This window comes from Indicator indicator, chromosome 2 (genome assembly GCF_027791375.1).
Source record: "Indicator indicator isolate 239-I01 chromosome 2, UM_Iind_1.1, whole genome shotgun sequence".
NCBI lineage: Eukaryota > Metazoa > Chordata > Aves > Piciformes > Indicatoridae > Indicator > Indicator indicator.
Genome location: NC_072011.1, coordinates 3,302,161 through 3,318,495, shown reverse-complemented (window position 1 = coordinate 3,318,495; position 16,335 = coordinate 3,302,161). Strand labels below are relative to the sequence as shown.

Sequence of the window (16,335 nt, the reverse complement as noted above, 5' to 3'; positions counted from 1 at the left end):
CAGTCACAGCTTGAGGCCATTCCTTCTTGTTCCATCACTAATTCCCTGTGAGAAGAGACCAGCACCAACCTCTCCACAATGTCCTTTCAGGTAGTTGTAGAGAGCAATGAGGTCTCCCCTCAGCCTCCTCTTTTCCAAACTATAACCATTTTCAGCTCCTTCAGTCTCTCTTCATCAGATTTATTCTCCAGGCCCTTCCCAGCTTCCTTGCCTTCCTCTGCATGTGGTATCAACTACTTAACTTGAATCATTTTTTTCTTTTCTTTTTGTCCTTCCAGTACTGGAGAACTCAACCAAGCATTCCAAGAACCAGAATATTGTATCGATCCCTACTCAAGCTGATTTGAGTCACAACACTAGGAATAACTCCACGAGAGAAAATCCTGAGAAAGAGAAGCAAATCAAGCGCAAAGTAAAATCTTCCACTGTTAATCAACAAGGTAGGCAGTTTCTTTGGAACCTCTTCCCTCCCCCAGTTACTGATGCAGTGGCTGTGGTGCTGTACTGTGATGCTGATAATTTGGGGGATGGGACAGCATGATGTAGTAGAATAGGGAAGTCTAGTGTAACAACTTAGTCACAGTCAGTTTCCTTCCTGATAAATCAGCTTGGTGTTGACTACTCTTTAATGTCCTTTCCATGGTGTGGTAACTCCGTCCAGCCAATTTTGATGTGTGAACATATCTGTACCTCATTTCAGTTCTTACAAAGGGCATGTTAAGAGTTCTCAGTTTCCAAAGCAGCCTTCTATTGGGTCACACTTTGAGCCCTGTGAGTTTTAACCTAATAAAACTCATGTGGCTTTGGTCAGTAACCCTGAGTGTGATGGCACTCTTCAGAGCTGTGAGCTCTGATCAGAACACGCCAGCAGCACCTTGGTTCTTCCATGCTTTTTGCCATGGGTTCAAACCAGAACTCTGCTGTGCTAACCACTTCTGCTTAGCACTTTTGTATGGGTTGCTTGGACCCAGTTTTGTGTAATCATCCGACTGGACTTGGACTTTCAGTATATGGATACCTTAAAACTCAAGGCTGCTGTGGAGACTGAAATAAGATGTCCTGGTTATGGAAGTTGTCCTGTTTGTGAGGGAGCTGTTTTGTTTCAGCTGTTATGAAGCTGCTGTGAAACAGCCAGATCCACTAAGCATCTTTTCTCTGAAGACAGAGAAACTGCAAATTGGGCCCCACCTAATTAACCTGGTTATTCCTTGTAGTCCTCCACTCCCTGAGGATTATCTGTTTTGATCTTACTCTTCTTCTGTGCTTCTGAAAAAAGCAGCTTCTGGATGTTTGGTCATGGCAGAAGTATCTGATTGTTGATGTGATCCTTCCTCTCCTGCACACCCACTCATAGGGCAGCAGAGGCCTGTGATTTTAGTGCATGATGTGGGGCACATTTGAACACAGCAGGAGCTCTGCTTGGATGTTCCGTAAACAAAAAAATGGATAAACTATGCTGCTGGCTCTGAGTCTGTTCCTGGCCGTGTTTTAGGCGAGGGCTCTGTGGTATTGGAACACTTCCATAAGAGATCTTGTGATGTGCCTCACTGAGAAAGTTCAGTACCACTCACCTAAGAGAAACTCACAGCCTGTAAAAGTCTCCAAGCCAATACCTTCTGCTGTGTGTCTGTTAATGTGGGAAATCTGTGCAAACTCTATACTTGGGGTTGTGGGGTTTTTTTGCTAGTCTCCCATGTTTCTACCCTTTTCCCCACTGTTGAAATAACCCTAGTCTAAAGAACTCGCTATAAAGGATGCTTTCTCAGGCTGAAAGAAACATTTCTCCAGAGATGACTGACCTGCTGGGAAGCATTCCTGATGCTTGCAGCAATGCTTCTTGAGCAGCTTTCTGCTGTTGCAGGTAACAAGTAGGAGTTCTTGTCCACTGCTGGTGTGTCAGCCAAGAAAAACACTTGAGCTGTTCCTCCCTGCCTCTTGGGTTTTTTCCTCCTTCTTCAAGCTACCTTGAGCTAAACCCAACTAGAAGTATCTTAAGGGGGCCTACAAGAAGGCTGGTGAGGGACTTTTTAGGGTGTCAGGTAATGACAGGACTAGGGGGAATTGAGCAAAAATAGAAATGGGTAAGAGACTGAAAGGGCTGTTCAGTCTGGAGAAGAGAAGGCTCCGAGGTGACCTTATTGTGGCCTTTCAATATCTGAAGGGGGCCTACAAGAAAGCTGGGGAGGGACTTTTTAGGCTGTCAGGTAGTGATAGGACTGGGGGAAATGGAATAAAGCTGGAAGTGGGGAGATTCAGGCTGGATGTGAGGAAGAAGTTCTTCCCCATGAGAGTGGTGAGAGCCTGGAATGGGTTGTCCAGGGAGGTGGTTGAGGCCCCATCCCTGGAGGTGTTTAAGGCCAGGCTGGATGAGGCTCTGACCAGCCTGATCTAGTGTGAGGTGTCCCTGCCCATGGCAGGGGGGTTGGAACTGGATGATCCTTGAGGTCCCTTCCAACCCTGACAATTCTGTGATTCTAAGTCAGTCCTTATTGCATACTGGCATGAAGCTCTGTGAGCTCTGCTTTGGGTTTCTTCGATTTTGACAGATTGGCAATCACTGTGAATCCATTCAGATATTTTAGTAGGAGCTCTATTAAGGCAGTGTGAAAGTGAATGTAAATGCAGAGCTGTTAGGTGACAAAGTGTTCTCCTTTCTTCACAGCAGAGTGCAAGAATAACGCTTTGGCGTCGGGAAGCGTTCAGGTCAATGGACATGGAGGACAGCCTTCCAAACCTCCAGTGAAGAGAGGCCCTGGAAGGAAACCGAAGGTGGAGACTAATAACAGTAGCTGTGAAGTGGTGCACAAGAAAAGAGGCAGAAAACCAAAAAAGCTACAGATTGTGGAACAGCAAAAGGTTGCAGAGCAGAACACGATCCAGACTGCAAGGGATATACCAGAAGAAGCCTCCGCTTCTACTGCATGCAATTCTCTTTCTGAAAATAATATGAAGGAAGACTTGTTACAAAAAAAAGGCCGTGGGGGTAGAAAGCCAAAAAGGAAGATCAAGACCCATCAGCCAGGCTTGGACCTCTTAGCTCCTGCCAATGTTAAAATGCAGACAAGAAGCAGGAGGAAAAAGATAGTTGAGCCTATGGAGGCTGAAGGGTCTGAAGAGCTTAAAGATTCTGAACCTCACATGAGAACTAGAAATCAGGGTAGGAGGACAGCCTTTTACAATGAAGATGACTCTGAGGAAGAGCAAAGGCAGCTATTGTTTGAAGACACCTCCTTAACTTTTGGAACGTCTAGCAGAGGCAGAGTCCGAAAGTTGACTGAAAAAGCAAAAGCTAATTTAATCGGTTGGTAACTTTTACCAAGGGTTTTACTGCAGAATGCTATGAAGCAGGTACAGTTAAGGAACAGCAGAACAGACTTCTGCTTCCCTGCTGCTATTATGGGTTAGAAGAGTATGTTCTGATGTGGGGAGAAAGAAATTTAGCAAAAAAACAGACAAAAACAAACCACAAACTGCAAGGACATTCTTTGAGAGAAATATATATTTTAAACTTTTGCTATTTATTGCCCTCCAGATAGGTTATGTCTTTCAACCATCATTTTGTTCACAGCTGACAAAAAAAAAAAATTGAATTAATTTCTAACTGACCTACAGATTTGGGAATTACTTGCTTGGAGTAGTGCTGGTGATAAAACCTTCAATGCCACAAACCGAAAACAGAAGTCTTTATTTTCGACCAAGCAAGGTACTGCTCCTTGGTTGTAAAGTCAAAGTTGCTTAGGAAGGCAGATTTTGGCCCAAAAAAAAAAAAAAAAGTGGCAGTAAATTCACTTTACATTTCTACTGAAATACAAAAATACCAAACTCTGCTAATCTGATAATGTTCAGTTTCACTTGTGATGGGAATGGTCACCTGCAAAAGAAGCCTAGCACAGGCTGTTGGCTTCTCCAACTTCTGCCAAACATAGCAAAAATGTAATCACAAATATATATATATATATATAGATATAGATATCTCCACATTGGAAAAAAGTTTGACTAATGTCTAATTTTTCAGACCTTGATTCTTGTATCAATCACTAAATCTCTGTTTATTGTGCCAAAGACTGAGAATCAGTGCAGTGGAAAAAGAAAAAAACGACAAAAAAACAAAACCTTTTGGTTTGGGTTTTATTTTTCCTTTTGGAGTGTTGGTCCAGCATCCCATTTGCAGTGATAAAAGCTGTGTCTTGTTTTCAATATTCAGTTGGTAGAACATTGTTCTGAAATGTATCTTTTTTTTTTGTTTGTTTTTTTGGGTACCTTTGGTAGAAAAATAATGCACTGGGGGAGAGGGGGGAGGTCCTTTGACAGAGATGTTTTAGGCAATGTACAACTGGTTAAAGGATTCAAGGAAATTACAGAGGAGGTATTTGGAACGCTGGTGTTTACTTTCTGATCCAGATTGTGGTTTCTGCAACTTTAGACATGATGCTGAAGAGGCTCAAACGACCTACAAAGCAGAGTGTGTGTGTGTTTGTCTGTGTATATTCATATATGCACAAACACAATACCTAGAAAAATATTACCCAGGTATCAAATTTTTTCAGGATTTTTTTTTTTAGATAGCACTAGAACTGTAAAAAGAAACTCATACTTTCTAGATTAATTTTAAGGGGAAGATTGGTTATTTTCAATGATTAAAGTTTAAAAGGCCAAATCACTTTTTATGCAATCATGTTTTATACAGTGGTCTCATTGCACATTGTGTTTTTTCTGCACTTTTTATGGTATCTCACGCTGACATGAGTCAATATACACCCTAAAGAAAAAAAAACACAACAAAAAAAAACAAATTCCATTTAATGATTGTGCCTTGTATTCTATTATTTCTTGCATCCTTAGTAATGTTAAGTTGTCTGTTGTAAATGATAACTATGACTTAGGGGGAATGTATTGTTATATGTACTGCTCTGGCAAAAGAAAAGGAGTTATTTATTTGTTTCTGGTACTTTTAGTTATTTTATACCTTTACCAACAAACTTTAATACCATTTTTCTATCACTTAAAAGGGTTGTCCAGTTTTAAGGAGACCAAAAAAAAAAAAAAATTACAGTAGCAGTCATGTTGTCTGAGATCTGGTATGGTACAAAAATGTAACCAACATTTTCTGGTTTCTACATGATTTTGGGAGTTTGGGTAGTGTGAAAGATTTGGGGGTTTTATTTTCAATTTTTTCCTTTTTTTGTTTGTTTCATTGGTTGGTTCCCCCCCCACACACACACTCTCATGTATATGACCCTGATTTAGTTGACAAAATAAACCTGAAAGGAAACTTCAATTCAGATACCTCTGAACAGTGGTATCTGGCACCAAGAGGAACAGAAATAGAATCATAGAATGGTCTGGGTTGGAAGAGACCTCCAAAGGTCAGCCAGTCCAACCCCCCTCTGCAGTGAGCAGGGACAGCCTCAACTAGATCAGGCTGCCCAGAGCACTACTGTGGATAGCAAATTAGTATCCACCATACCTTAGTTTTGTGTAGTTCATTCTGCATTTTGCTACCAAAAAAAAAAAAACAAAAACAAACCAGTAAGATGTTTTCCAGCTCCTCTTTGACTTGTTGCAGCTATGAATCTGGGTAGCAGGAATTAGTTTGCCTTTTGTTTGTTGCTGTATTTATTGTGGGTGTTTGTTTTTTTTGTTTTTTTTTTTCCCCTAACACCTATTCCTTTGTCATTCAATTAAAACTAATTGAAGTCTAACCTAAACATGGTACTAGAACAAGCTGTGGTCGTGCAGTTGCCAGTACAGCTTCAGAATTCACAGCTAATTGCTTCTCCTTGTTCCTTTGGTCAAATCTCACTGATGAAGGCAATCATTTGGGGGAAAAAAAAATGTGTAATTTCCTGATGTTATCTGCATTGTAATATATGAAAATAGATTCTATCTAAAAATCCAGCTTCTGTATTTACTCCATTTGTAATAATGTTTTCTATGGCATGTTCCTGTATATATTTATATATAAAAAAAAAAAACCCCAAACCCTTGTATGTAAGTTTTGGGAGACTGAAATAATACTGAAACGATGCTGTTCCCTTAACAGGAGCTAGAAAATTGTACATTTAATTTGAGGAGAATAGAAAAGGCCTTACCTGCAGAACATGGGGGACTGCTTCCCACTCCTTACCATAGGTGACTTTAGGCAGTGATTGGTTGTCTGTGGTTTTTTAACTCATATTAAACACGTTCACGTTTTTCCTTTTAAAATAAACTGTAGATAATTGGGGTCAAAAAATTTTTATAGAAGCAACACTAAAAATAATAATAATAATAATAAAAAATATTAGGAATTAATACCAGATTTATTTAAAAGTTATCTATTTTTGTAATTTTAGTTTCACTAGGGTTGAAAACTTTATTTATGAGACTTTAGTCACCATCAGACTGTGGAAAAAAAAAAACAACAAAAAATGTCACGTTTGAGGTTGTTGTGATATATTGTATCGACACAGAAAAAGAGCTTTTGATTAACAGAGTCTTTAAGTTTTTCTTTGTTTTTTCTTTAATGTGAGCAATAAACTATAGGTCAGTGTTGTGAAGCAGTGGAAGAACTCCAGTGACAGTTCTGTAACGCCATCTCCAGCACCCAGCAGCTGGCTCGGCAAAGCGGAGTGTCAGAATCTCATCTGCATTGTAAATAACAGGCTCCTAGTCACAGCCACGCAGACCATCCGACAGAGCTGGCAGCAGCTTAGCGCAGTGTTTAATTCATTCAATCCATTTATGTTTTCACATGGATGCGGAGATCCTGTCCTGGTGTTCCTGCTCTGTGCTGGGAATCGTTGCCATCGGCGTTTGCCATCGGCGTTTGCTGCCGAGCGGTATCTTACTGAGGGGGCGTTCTGTAGCTGCCAATGAGGAAGTGACTCCTGTTTGCCCTGCCGGTGTGCTCCACCTGTCTGACAGCCATCACTGTGCCTCTGCCTCCCTGCACACCTCACTGCTCTGCAGCTTTCTGTTGCCTAGCGTGTGTCCTGGGACCTGAACTGCACCCTGCCCACTGTAGCGTTCACTGTTGTCAATAGCGAACCAGAGCTCTTGGGTCACTCGGCAGCGACCAAGTGATACAACATAAGAGAGAAATGTCTTCCTCCAGGGATGAGACTGCTGTGAGAAGAGATTTACAGATGTTTATTTGTACAGTGTCTGCTTTGTACATGTGATCCCTTTCGTCGATAGACTTGTAAAAGATTTGAGTCGGTTGAGTTAAATATTACTATGGCTTAATATTTGTAAAACTATGGATTGATAAAGGACCCTGATGCAGCACGTAGGATATATTAATATCTATTTAAAAAAGAAAAAAAAAAAAAGAAATAAATGGTAGTGTAGAGACGACTTACTTCACTGTATTGCTGTACAAATATTTTTCAAGTTACCAATTCTGATTCTGTGCCAGAGGCTTTGATCTTACCAAAAAAAAAAAAGACACACACACACACACAAAAAAAAAAAAATAGTCTGTCCATTCAGGAACGTCAGGCTTGTTACGATTCTTACACCGCACTGTTACATCTTGCTCACATGTGTTGGATCAAGGACTTTACAAGTCAATGCTGTAGCTTGTCATTTGAATGTAGGCACATCTGAAATGGTTGACTGGTTCTATAAAAGCAATAGGCTTAACTGGATGGGCAACCCTGTGCTTGCCTAGTAGAGTGTGGAAGGTAAAAGGGTTTTTTAAGCTCACTTTCATCAACATCTGCGTTTTAAGTCGGAGCATGCAAATCCTGCTCGAGGTAGTTTTATCTTGTTGCTGGTCACTCAAGATCCAGCCCTACCACAATCGTTACAACGTGTCCTGAGTCCTTACCTTATCTCTTAACGTAGTAGATTTTGTCCACAGTAGTAGATTTTTTTCCCCAAAGGTTTTTTGTTTGCCTTTTAAAACAAACATGAGTTGTTTAACAAGGGTTTAACTACAGCTCTGTAACAGTGCTATGGTAGAGGGCTTTAAAAACCTTGCCTACAAAGAGCAAAAGCTCATTTTCTGTTTACTACCTAATGAAGACAATTTAACAGTAAAAGAAAATTACTGTATACTCTATTTTCTTTTTATCCCTGAAGTCCTTGTATAACAGAATGGTTTCCAAGGGCACCTAGATATTCAGCTAATAAAAGGGCTGTTAGTTTTCTGCTGTAAGTGGTGTCCTCTATATGCCTGCTCATATGCAGAGGAAAGTGGATGAAGTGTCATGGAATAGGCCAAGGCTCGACAGTGTGTTTCCAGTGACAGATCTGGTACTGACAGCTTACCTAGCAGCTTCCTGGTTTGGAAGTGGGAGAGACCCTTCTGCTGTGTGTGTGTGGGGAGGAATAACAGGGAGCTTTTAAACCAGAGCTAACCTCACTGCTCTGGCATCTGTGCTAGTTTGAACGTGGGAATTTGCCACGTCATTTTTTACAGTGTGTTAGAGAAGGAAACACACCAGGAAAGCTAGGATTAGAAGACAAATTGCAGGGGGGAAAGAAAAAAAAAAAAGGGGGAGGTGATTAGCTTTATTTTATTTTTTTTTTATCCCCAAGGTTCTAACAGCCTCACAGCACTAGAGAGAAACCTTATATGCTGCAATAAAATAAAGGTGCACAGATTTAGTTTGTTAGGGGGTGTAGGTAGTGAGCAGAGTAGTCACTTGGATCCTTTTCTAATGCAGATAAATACATCAGGAAATTCACTTTGAGTGATGCAAACGATACATTGTAGGGAGGGGAGGCAGTAGTATGCTATCAGTTTCTACCCTGAAAGAACAGAGTTTGAGGTCATAGAGATTAGGACTGGGAAGAAGCAGAAGTTCCTGTCGTGTACAGGTGCCTGTGCGAGGCACCTGTGCTGCTTTGTGCTCTGCTTTGCCAATCACGGAGACTGGACAGAAGTTACATTTTTGGACCATACTTAAGAGTGCAGAAAGCGTGGCAGACAAACCAGGTAACGATCCGGTGGGAATCAAATTCTCTCGTCCTGCTTAAATAATGTACAGAACGGAGCTCAACTTCACAGAAATTGCCTGGCAAGGTTGAACTTTGGAAACGGAGACGTTTTCAGATGGAAAACCCTGCCGCTTATTTTGTACAGAATGATGTAAAACACAAATCTGTTGTATGTAATGAGTAACAGTTTTGAAAACTATAATTCTTGAGCTTTATCAAGGTTGGGGTTGATTTTATTTTTGCCTTTTTTGTTTGGTTTGGGGGCTGGTTTTGGTTTTATTTTTCCTTCCAGACACCTGGCTCATCACCGTTACAACCTGAAGTATCTCACCCAGGATAACAGTGCGCTTTCCTTTTTTTTTTTTTTTTTTTTTTTTTTTTTTGTACATACGGATTCGGAAAATTTCTTTCCTGTTTTCCCGTGGACACTTTCTATGTTAGTTTTGATGCATAATACTTTGAATCCTTTTATACAAACTAGAATGTACGTGTAAGAATTTACTGTCACTGCAATGTAGTAACTACAAACTTATTTTTAAATAAATAGAAAAACCTGTTTTTCTAAGCTGGCCCAACAAGTCTGTGTTTCTAGCTAGTGATTCAAGTCTCTTAGGGATAGCTGCTGATGTGCTCTGCTGTACTCACAAACAGCCTCAAATCAGCTTGTTTGGGGAACTTGCTACATAGCAAGTATCTAATAGAGGGGATCTAATAAATGTTTATAAATACCTGAGGGGGTCAGAAAGGAAGGCACAGACTCTGCTCACTTGTGCACTGGGATAGGACAAGGGGCAATGGACTCCAGCACAGGAGGTTCCACCTCAACATGAGGAGGAACTTCTTCACTGGGAGGGTGACAGAGCACTGGAACAGGCTGCCCAGAGAGGTTGTGGAGTCTCCTTCTCTGGAGGCTTTCAAGTCCCATCTGGATGTGTTCCTGTATGACCTGTGCTGGATTCTATGGTCCTGCTCTGGCAGTGGGGTTGGACTTGATGATCTCCAGAGGTCCCTTCCAACCCCTAACATCCTGTGAGCCTGTGAATAGTATGGTTCAATGTACTGCATGGGAACAGAAAAAACTGCAACCAAAGCACTCTGTGAGGGAGATAATTTGCTCTTTTGAAGGGTTTGTCGCTAAACCCTGCAGTTCTGGAGGCAATCTGACTCTGAGGGTATCTTGTTGCCAGTTTTTGTTGCTCACCTGCATGTGCACCAGGGTACCTGCATTCTTCTGGAAGCCTTCCTTGTTCAGGTGGCAGCTGTTTGTGCCAGAGCCACATCCAATCTGTGTGGAAATTTCTGCTTCCCAGCAGCTTCAGGAGAAGCTACAAATAGCTAAGCAGAGAGGTTCCCCACCTGCCTGTATGCAAGGTACTGGCCCCCAGTCCAGTTCTCTTAATGGATAATGACCAGCAAAGCCAGCACAGGATGTGTCTGCTCGGTTTGTGTCAATGTGTTTGATGTGTTTCTGCTCAGGGGATGTAAGACAAAAGAGCTGTTGGCTGTTTCAGATACTGCAGCATGTGGATTCTGTTTGATTTCAGATGCTATTTAATTTATCAGATGATCTTCCGAAAGAGGGCTACAAGGATGATTAAGGGACTGGAGCACTGCTTGATGAGGAAAGGCTGAGAGGAGAAGACTGAGAGGGGATTTAATCAATGCTTATCAATATCTGAGGGTTGGGGGTCAAGAGGGAGGGGACAGGCTCTGCTCACTTGCACCCTGGGATAGGACAAGGGACAATGGATAGAAACTCCAGCACAGGAGGTTCCACCTCAACATGAGGAGGAACTTCTTCACTGGGAGGGTCACAGAGCACTGGAACAGGCTGCCCAGAGAGGTTGTGGAGTCTCCCGCTCTGGAGACTTTTCAAGACCCATCTGGATGTGTTCCTGTGTGACCTGCACTAGATTCTGTGGTCCTGCTCTGGCAAGGGAGTTGGACTTCATGATCTCTGGAGGTCCCTTCTAACCCCTTACACCCTGTGAGCCTGTGAATCCAGCCTCCCTGCCAAAACAGCATCACCCAGGGGAGTCTGCACAGGAATGCATCCAGGTGGATTTGGAAAGTCTCCAGAGAAGGAGACTCCACAACCCCCCTGGGCAGCCTGTTCCAGGGCTCTGTCACCTTCACTGTGAAGAAGTTTCTCCTCATTTTGAGGTGAAACCTTCCATGTTCAAGCTGGTGTTCCTTGTCTTATTACTGTGCACCACTGAGAAGAGCCTGGCCCCCTCCACTTGATATCCACCCCTCAGATATTTATAGACATTGATCAGATCCCCTCTCAGTCTTCTCTTTTCCGCACTGAGCCCCAGGGCTCTCAGTCTCTCTTCACAGGGAAGATGCTCAAGTCTCCTAATCATCCTTGTGGCTCTCTGTTGGACTTTCTCCAGCAGGTCCCTTTCTCTGGGGACTTTGTTTAGGAGTAACAGACACTGTGAAATGTTGGTAATCTGACAGCTAGATGCTGACTGCCACTACTAATGCTTCATTACCTTCTTGATGCCATGAACTCCTGCTAGATCATTAAATGAAGGAAATTATGTAGGAGGATCAATGCTGACCATTGCGTTTTCAAAGTGAAAAGTTTTTGTACCAAAGCAATCAAGGAATCATAGAATCACAGAATGTTAGGGGCTGGAAGGGACCTCAAAAGCTCATCCAGTCCAAACCCCTGCCAGAGCAGGATCACCTAGAGCACCTCACACAGGAACACAGCCAGGTAGGTCTTGAATATCTCCAGAGAGGGAGGAGCTTCACAAAAGTGCCACTTTTCCCAAAGACAAATGAGCAAAGGGCAATGGCTTTAAAAATGAATCCATGTTTCTATTTGCAGCACATGGGAAAATAAAGCAAGTGCCAGAGAACTAAAACCAGCTTCAGTGACTGGAATTTAAATAGCACATAACTGAGTCCTTGTATGCCAAATTAGCATGAAAAATGTAAATGATGTTGTTGTTGTTGTGGGGTTTACTAATGTGGACAGGAAGCTCTAAACCCAAAATATCATGTTGTTTTTCTAGCTGGGAGAAATCCTGGGCTGTATCTTCACCACAAGCTTAACTGACTCTTTTAACAGGAATGTGGTGAGGATTCACAAATCCTCCCTTGCACTTTGAAAGCTGTGTGTGCTGAAGGGAGGACAGAGTGGGGAAGTCAGGAATGTTATTTCTAATTGGTAAGAGCCATACAGATTTTCTTCATAATTTCTTTTCTTGTCTCAGGAACAGAGCCATAGAATCACAGAATTGTCAGGGTTGGAAGGGACCTCAAGGCTCATCCAGTTCCAGCCCCCCTGCCATGGGCAGGGACACCTCACACTACAGCAGGTTGCTCACAGCCACCTGCCTTTTATTTTACTTTAGCAGTGGGAAAAAAAAACAAAGCAAAACTGAAAATATTTTTAAAAATCCAAGAGAAAAGAAGAGCAGAGGCAGGTAATCCATTTATCCAGCAGCAGCTTTCTGCAGAGGCATATTCCTGAAGACACCAAGTCCAAACTAAATGTTAGCATGCAAGGGCTGGGCTAATTTGTGCTGCTAATTTGCTAATTTGTGCTTTGTCTCAGGTCTCTGACTTTGACTGTGAACAGCTCTGAGTTCAAATGCACACAGCCTGTTAGAACATGACTAAAGCCCTAGAAGAAAGCACTTTACTTACATTTTCTACAGTAGAGAAATATACTGAGGGTATTTTTCTCATATTCAAGCAATCTAATTCAAAATGTGAGTTCTCTTTATTAAGGAGGGTGGTGTAAAGCTGGAGCAGGTTGCCTAGGAAGCTTGTGGATGCCCACATTGATCAGATCCCCTCTCAGCCTTCTCTTCTCCACACTAAACAGCCCCAGGGCTCTCAGGCTCTCTTCCCAGGGGAGATGCTCAAGTCCCCTAAGCATCCTCCTGGCTCTCCCTTGGACTCTCTCCAGCAGGTCTCTGTCTCTCTTGAACTGGGGAGCCCCAAACTGGACACAGGATTGCAGCTGTGGTCTCAGCAGGGCAGAGTAGAGAAGAAGAAGAACCTCCCCAGCCCTGCTGGCCACACTTTTCTTGCTGTACCCCAGGATCCCATTGGCTCTCTTGGCCACAAGGGCACATTGCTGTCCCATGCAGAACTTGCTGTCCACCAGCACCCCAAGCTCTTTCTCCATGGAGCTGCTTTCCAGCAGGACAACCCCTAGCCTGTCCTGGTGCCTGCTGTTACTCCTTCCAAAAACTAAACTCTTTTGCTGGATGAAGTTTTAAGGCAAACAAGAGGTTAAACTATTTATAGAATTTAATAGAAAACTCATTTCAGTTTTGATTTTAGAAAAATAAATAATCTAAAACTGTCCTATTGGGCAGAGGGGGTGGGTTTCTTACATGCTAACTAATCAAGGTATAATATTCCTCTGGCTTTGGAAATGTTCCAAGAAAACACTGTAGTGTTGTCTCTGGCCTTTTTACAAAGCCTACAGAACCTCCTGTGAGCTTTGGACCTTATTTTTCCACTTGTCTTGGGCCCTTGACTCCCTTGTTAAGCCTCCTCTCTCCTCCTTAGGGGATTCTTATTGTCAGGGGAGACTCCTGGCAGAGATGCAGTTTGCTGAGTGAGTTCCCTTATCCAGGTGTCACAGACTCCTGCAGAAATCTGCTTTCCTTCTGTGAGCGTGATTTGATTCTGTGAGGTTTATGGAGAACTCTGTCTTCACAAAGGAGGCTGTTTGGAATTTTTACAGGGCAGAAAAGAGCTTTCCTGGTTTTCTGCAACTTGGTAATTGCTGCTGTTTCACAGCTCTGTGAAAACACACCTCTCTTATCAAGTAAGAGAAATTTGGTTCTTTGGTACAACTGGACGTTTCTGCTTCCACATGGAGAAAAAGAGTGGTGGAAACCATGAGGATAGCTACACGTGTAAGAAAATTTATGCAGCCACTGAAGAAATGATTTCTTAAGCTTAGACTCTTTGCTGAAATCAGAGCACCCCAAATAGTGGAGAGCTCTTGACATGTGTCATTCTTCCTTCAGCTGATGGAAACATCCACAACCCACCTGCCTTCTCAGCATCTGCAGCAAGCATCCACCTGGAGAAAGGCTTTCCAGACACGTTTTCTGTCCCTGTTTCTCTTCCTTACTGTTATTCAAAGTTGTTTAGCCTTTTGCTGCTGACTGGGCTGGAAGGAAAGCAGGGCTCCTAGAAGAAATTAATTTGATGTTTCCTCTTTAGGTCCTAAACTCATTTTCATTACTGCAGTGGCAGTGTAGGAGATAAATGGGCTGGAACTATCCTCACTAACAATACAGACTGGGGGAGGAGGTGACAGAAAGCAGCCCTGAGGAAAAGGACTTGGGGGTGTTGGTGGGTGAGAAGCTGGACAGGAGCAGGCAGTGTGAGCTTGCAGCCCAGAGGCAAATCACAGCCTGGGCTGCATCAAAAGATGCATTGCCTGCAGAACCAGAGAGGTGATTCTGACACTTTGCTCTGCTCTGCTGAGACCTCACCTGGAGTACTGTGTGCAGGTCTGGAGTTGTCAACATAGGAAGGACATGGAGCTGATGGAGCAGATCCAGAGGAGGGCCATGAAAATGATCAGGGGGTTGGAGCAGCTCCGCTATGAGGACAGGCTGAGGGAGCTGGAGGTGTTCAGCCTGGAGAAGAGGAGGCTCCAGGGAGACCTAATAGCAGCCTGCCAGGACCTGAAGGGGGCTACAGGAAGGATGGAGAGAGACTGTTTGCAAAGGGCTGCAGGGACAGGATGAGGGACAATGGCTTCAAACTAGAGAAGAACAGAATGAGATTGAATAGCAGGAAGAAGTTCTTCACTATGAGGGTGGTGGAATACTGGAAGAGGTTGCCCAGGGAGGTGGCTGAGGCTCCATCCCTGAAGATACTCAAGGTGAGGCTGGACAGGGCTGTGGGTAACCTGATCTAGTTGGGGATGTCCCTGCTGACTGCGGGGAGGTTGGACTGGAGGAGCTTTGGAGGTCCCTTCCAGCCTGGACCATTCTGTGATTCTGTGATCTTGTGTTGAAGTGGCTATGGTCTGTGACACCTTTGTGATATTCCTAAATACCTTCAGAAAAATCCAACCTGTTATGCATCCCCTACAATGAAGTTTTAATGGAGCTGAAGCACAGTGGTTTAATTATCCAGCTGAAGCTATTTCCACTACATTTTATCTGCAGAGATAAACAGCTTGGTTGGTATGATTTAAAACCATTTTGTTTTTCTTAGGTTAAATCTGTGTTTCTAGTCCAGGTCAGTATTTATGTGAGTTTAAAACTGGGCACCCTTGCCACGCTGCACAGGTTTAAATCCATCCACAAACAAAACCCTAAGACTGGGCACTTAGCTCCCACATGAGGAGTTTGCTGCCAATGTTGTCTTGAAACCAGTGGTGAAACATTTGGCAACTCCTGATCATCTCTGTATGACTTACACCTGACAAACGCAGGCAGTCCCCTAAGGAAGGATGGTCTCTGGGGAACCCCAAAGGTTCTTCCACAAAGGAAGAACATCAAGTGGCAACACAAGCAAAGGAGAAGGGCAAGCAGCAGTGCTAAGTCCTGATGCTTTCCAAACCCTCCCCCCCTTTACTTCTTGCCTAGCCAAGGCACAGGAATTCAAAGCACTTCATGCACTAGAAAAGTGGATTATCCTTCTTTGACTGCATGCCCCAGGATGCTAAATATAAGCCTCCTGATATTACTATTGCTTTTCTTGATTCTTATTCTTTCATGGGCCCCAGGCTCAAAACCACTGCTCAAACCAACTCAGTTCAGCCTAAGGAACAAGACAACCTTTTAAGGTCATTTGGTCCAACTATCCTGCAGTGAGCAGGGACATCTTTAATTAGATCAGGTTGCTCAAAGCCCCAAACCTTGAACGTTTTGAGGGATGGGGCTTCTACCACCCCTCTGGGCAACCTGTTGCAGTGTTTCACCACATTTAATGTAAAAAAATATCTTCCTTATCTAGTCTGAATCCACTTTCATTTTGTCTAAACCCATGATTCCTTCTTCTCTTGCTAAAGGCCCTATTAATGAAGAAGAGACATAATGACTTGTAAGATGTGTAGTAATGCTGTCTATTGGGCCACTATTTGTGCTATGCATTGCTGATTTTTATCCACAGCAGCAAGAGGTATTTGAGTCTCTATCATAATTTCAAATGACCTCTGAGCCTGTTTTTGCTTTAGCCTGTGCCTACAGGGGAAAAAAAAAAAAAAAAAAAAAAGATCCTTTCTGAAATGTTTCATTTGAAAAGTGTAGCTATGGATATGTTGCTGAAGAAACAATGAAAAGTGAGGTACGCTGTTGAACAAGGTATGGCTTGATAATGATTTCTCTTATTTTCCCACAGTGCTGCCCTTTAGAGATGTGCTCAGTAAGCAACAAGAGATGCCTAAAACATTTCTGCTCCCTCGGT

The 16,335-nt window shown here is 42.9% G+C and overlaps 1 protein-coding gene across 1 annotated transcript in view; it reads left to right on the top strand.

Annotated features, from left to right (window-relative positions):
* Nucleotides 1-3,309, top strand: part of PHIP (pleckstrin homology domain interacting protein) — a 109,315-nt gene extending 106,006 nt beyond the window's left edge. The window contains exons 39-40 of the mRNA XM_054399307.1: nucleotides 279-440; nucleotides 2,663-3,309. Of these exons, the coding sequence (XP_054255282.1) occupies nucleotides 279-440; nucleotides 2,663-3,309 (809 nt within the window). The remainder of the gene's footprint in view (nucleotides 1-278; nucleotides 441-2,662) is intronic.
* The last annotated feature ends 13,026 nt before the right edge of the window (nucleotides 3,310-16,335 follow it).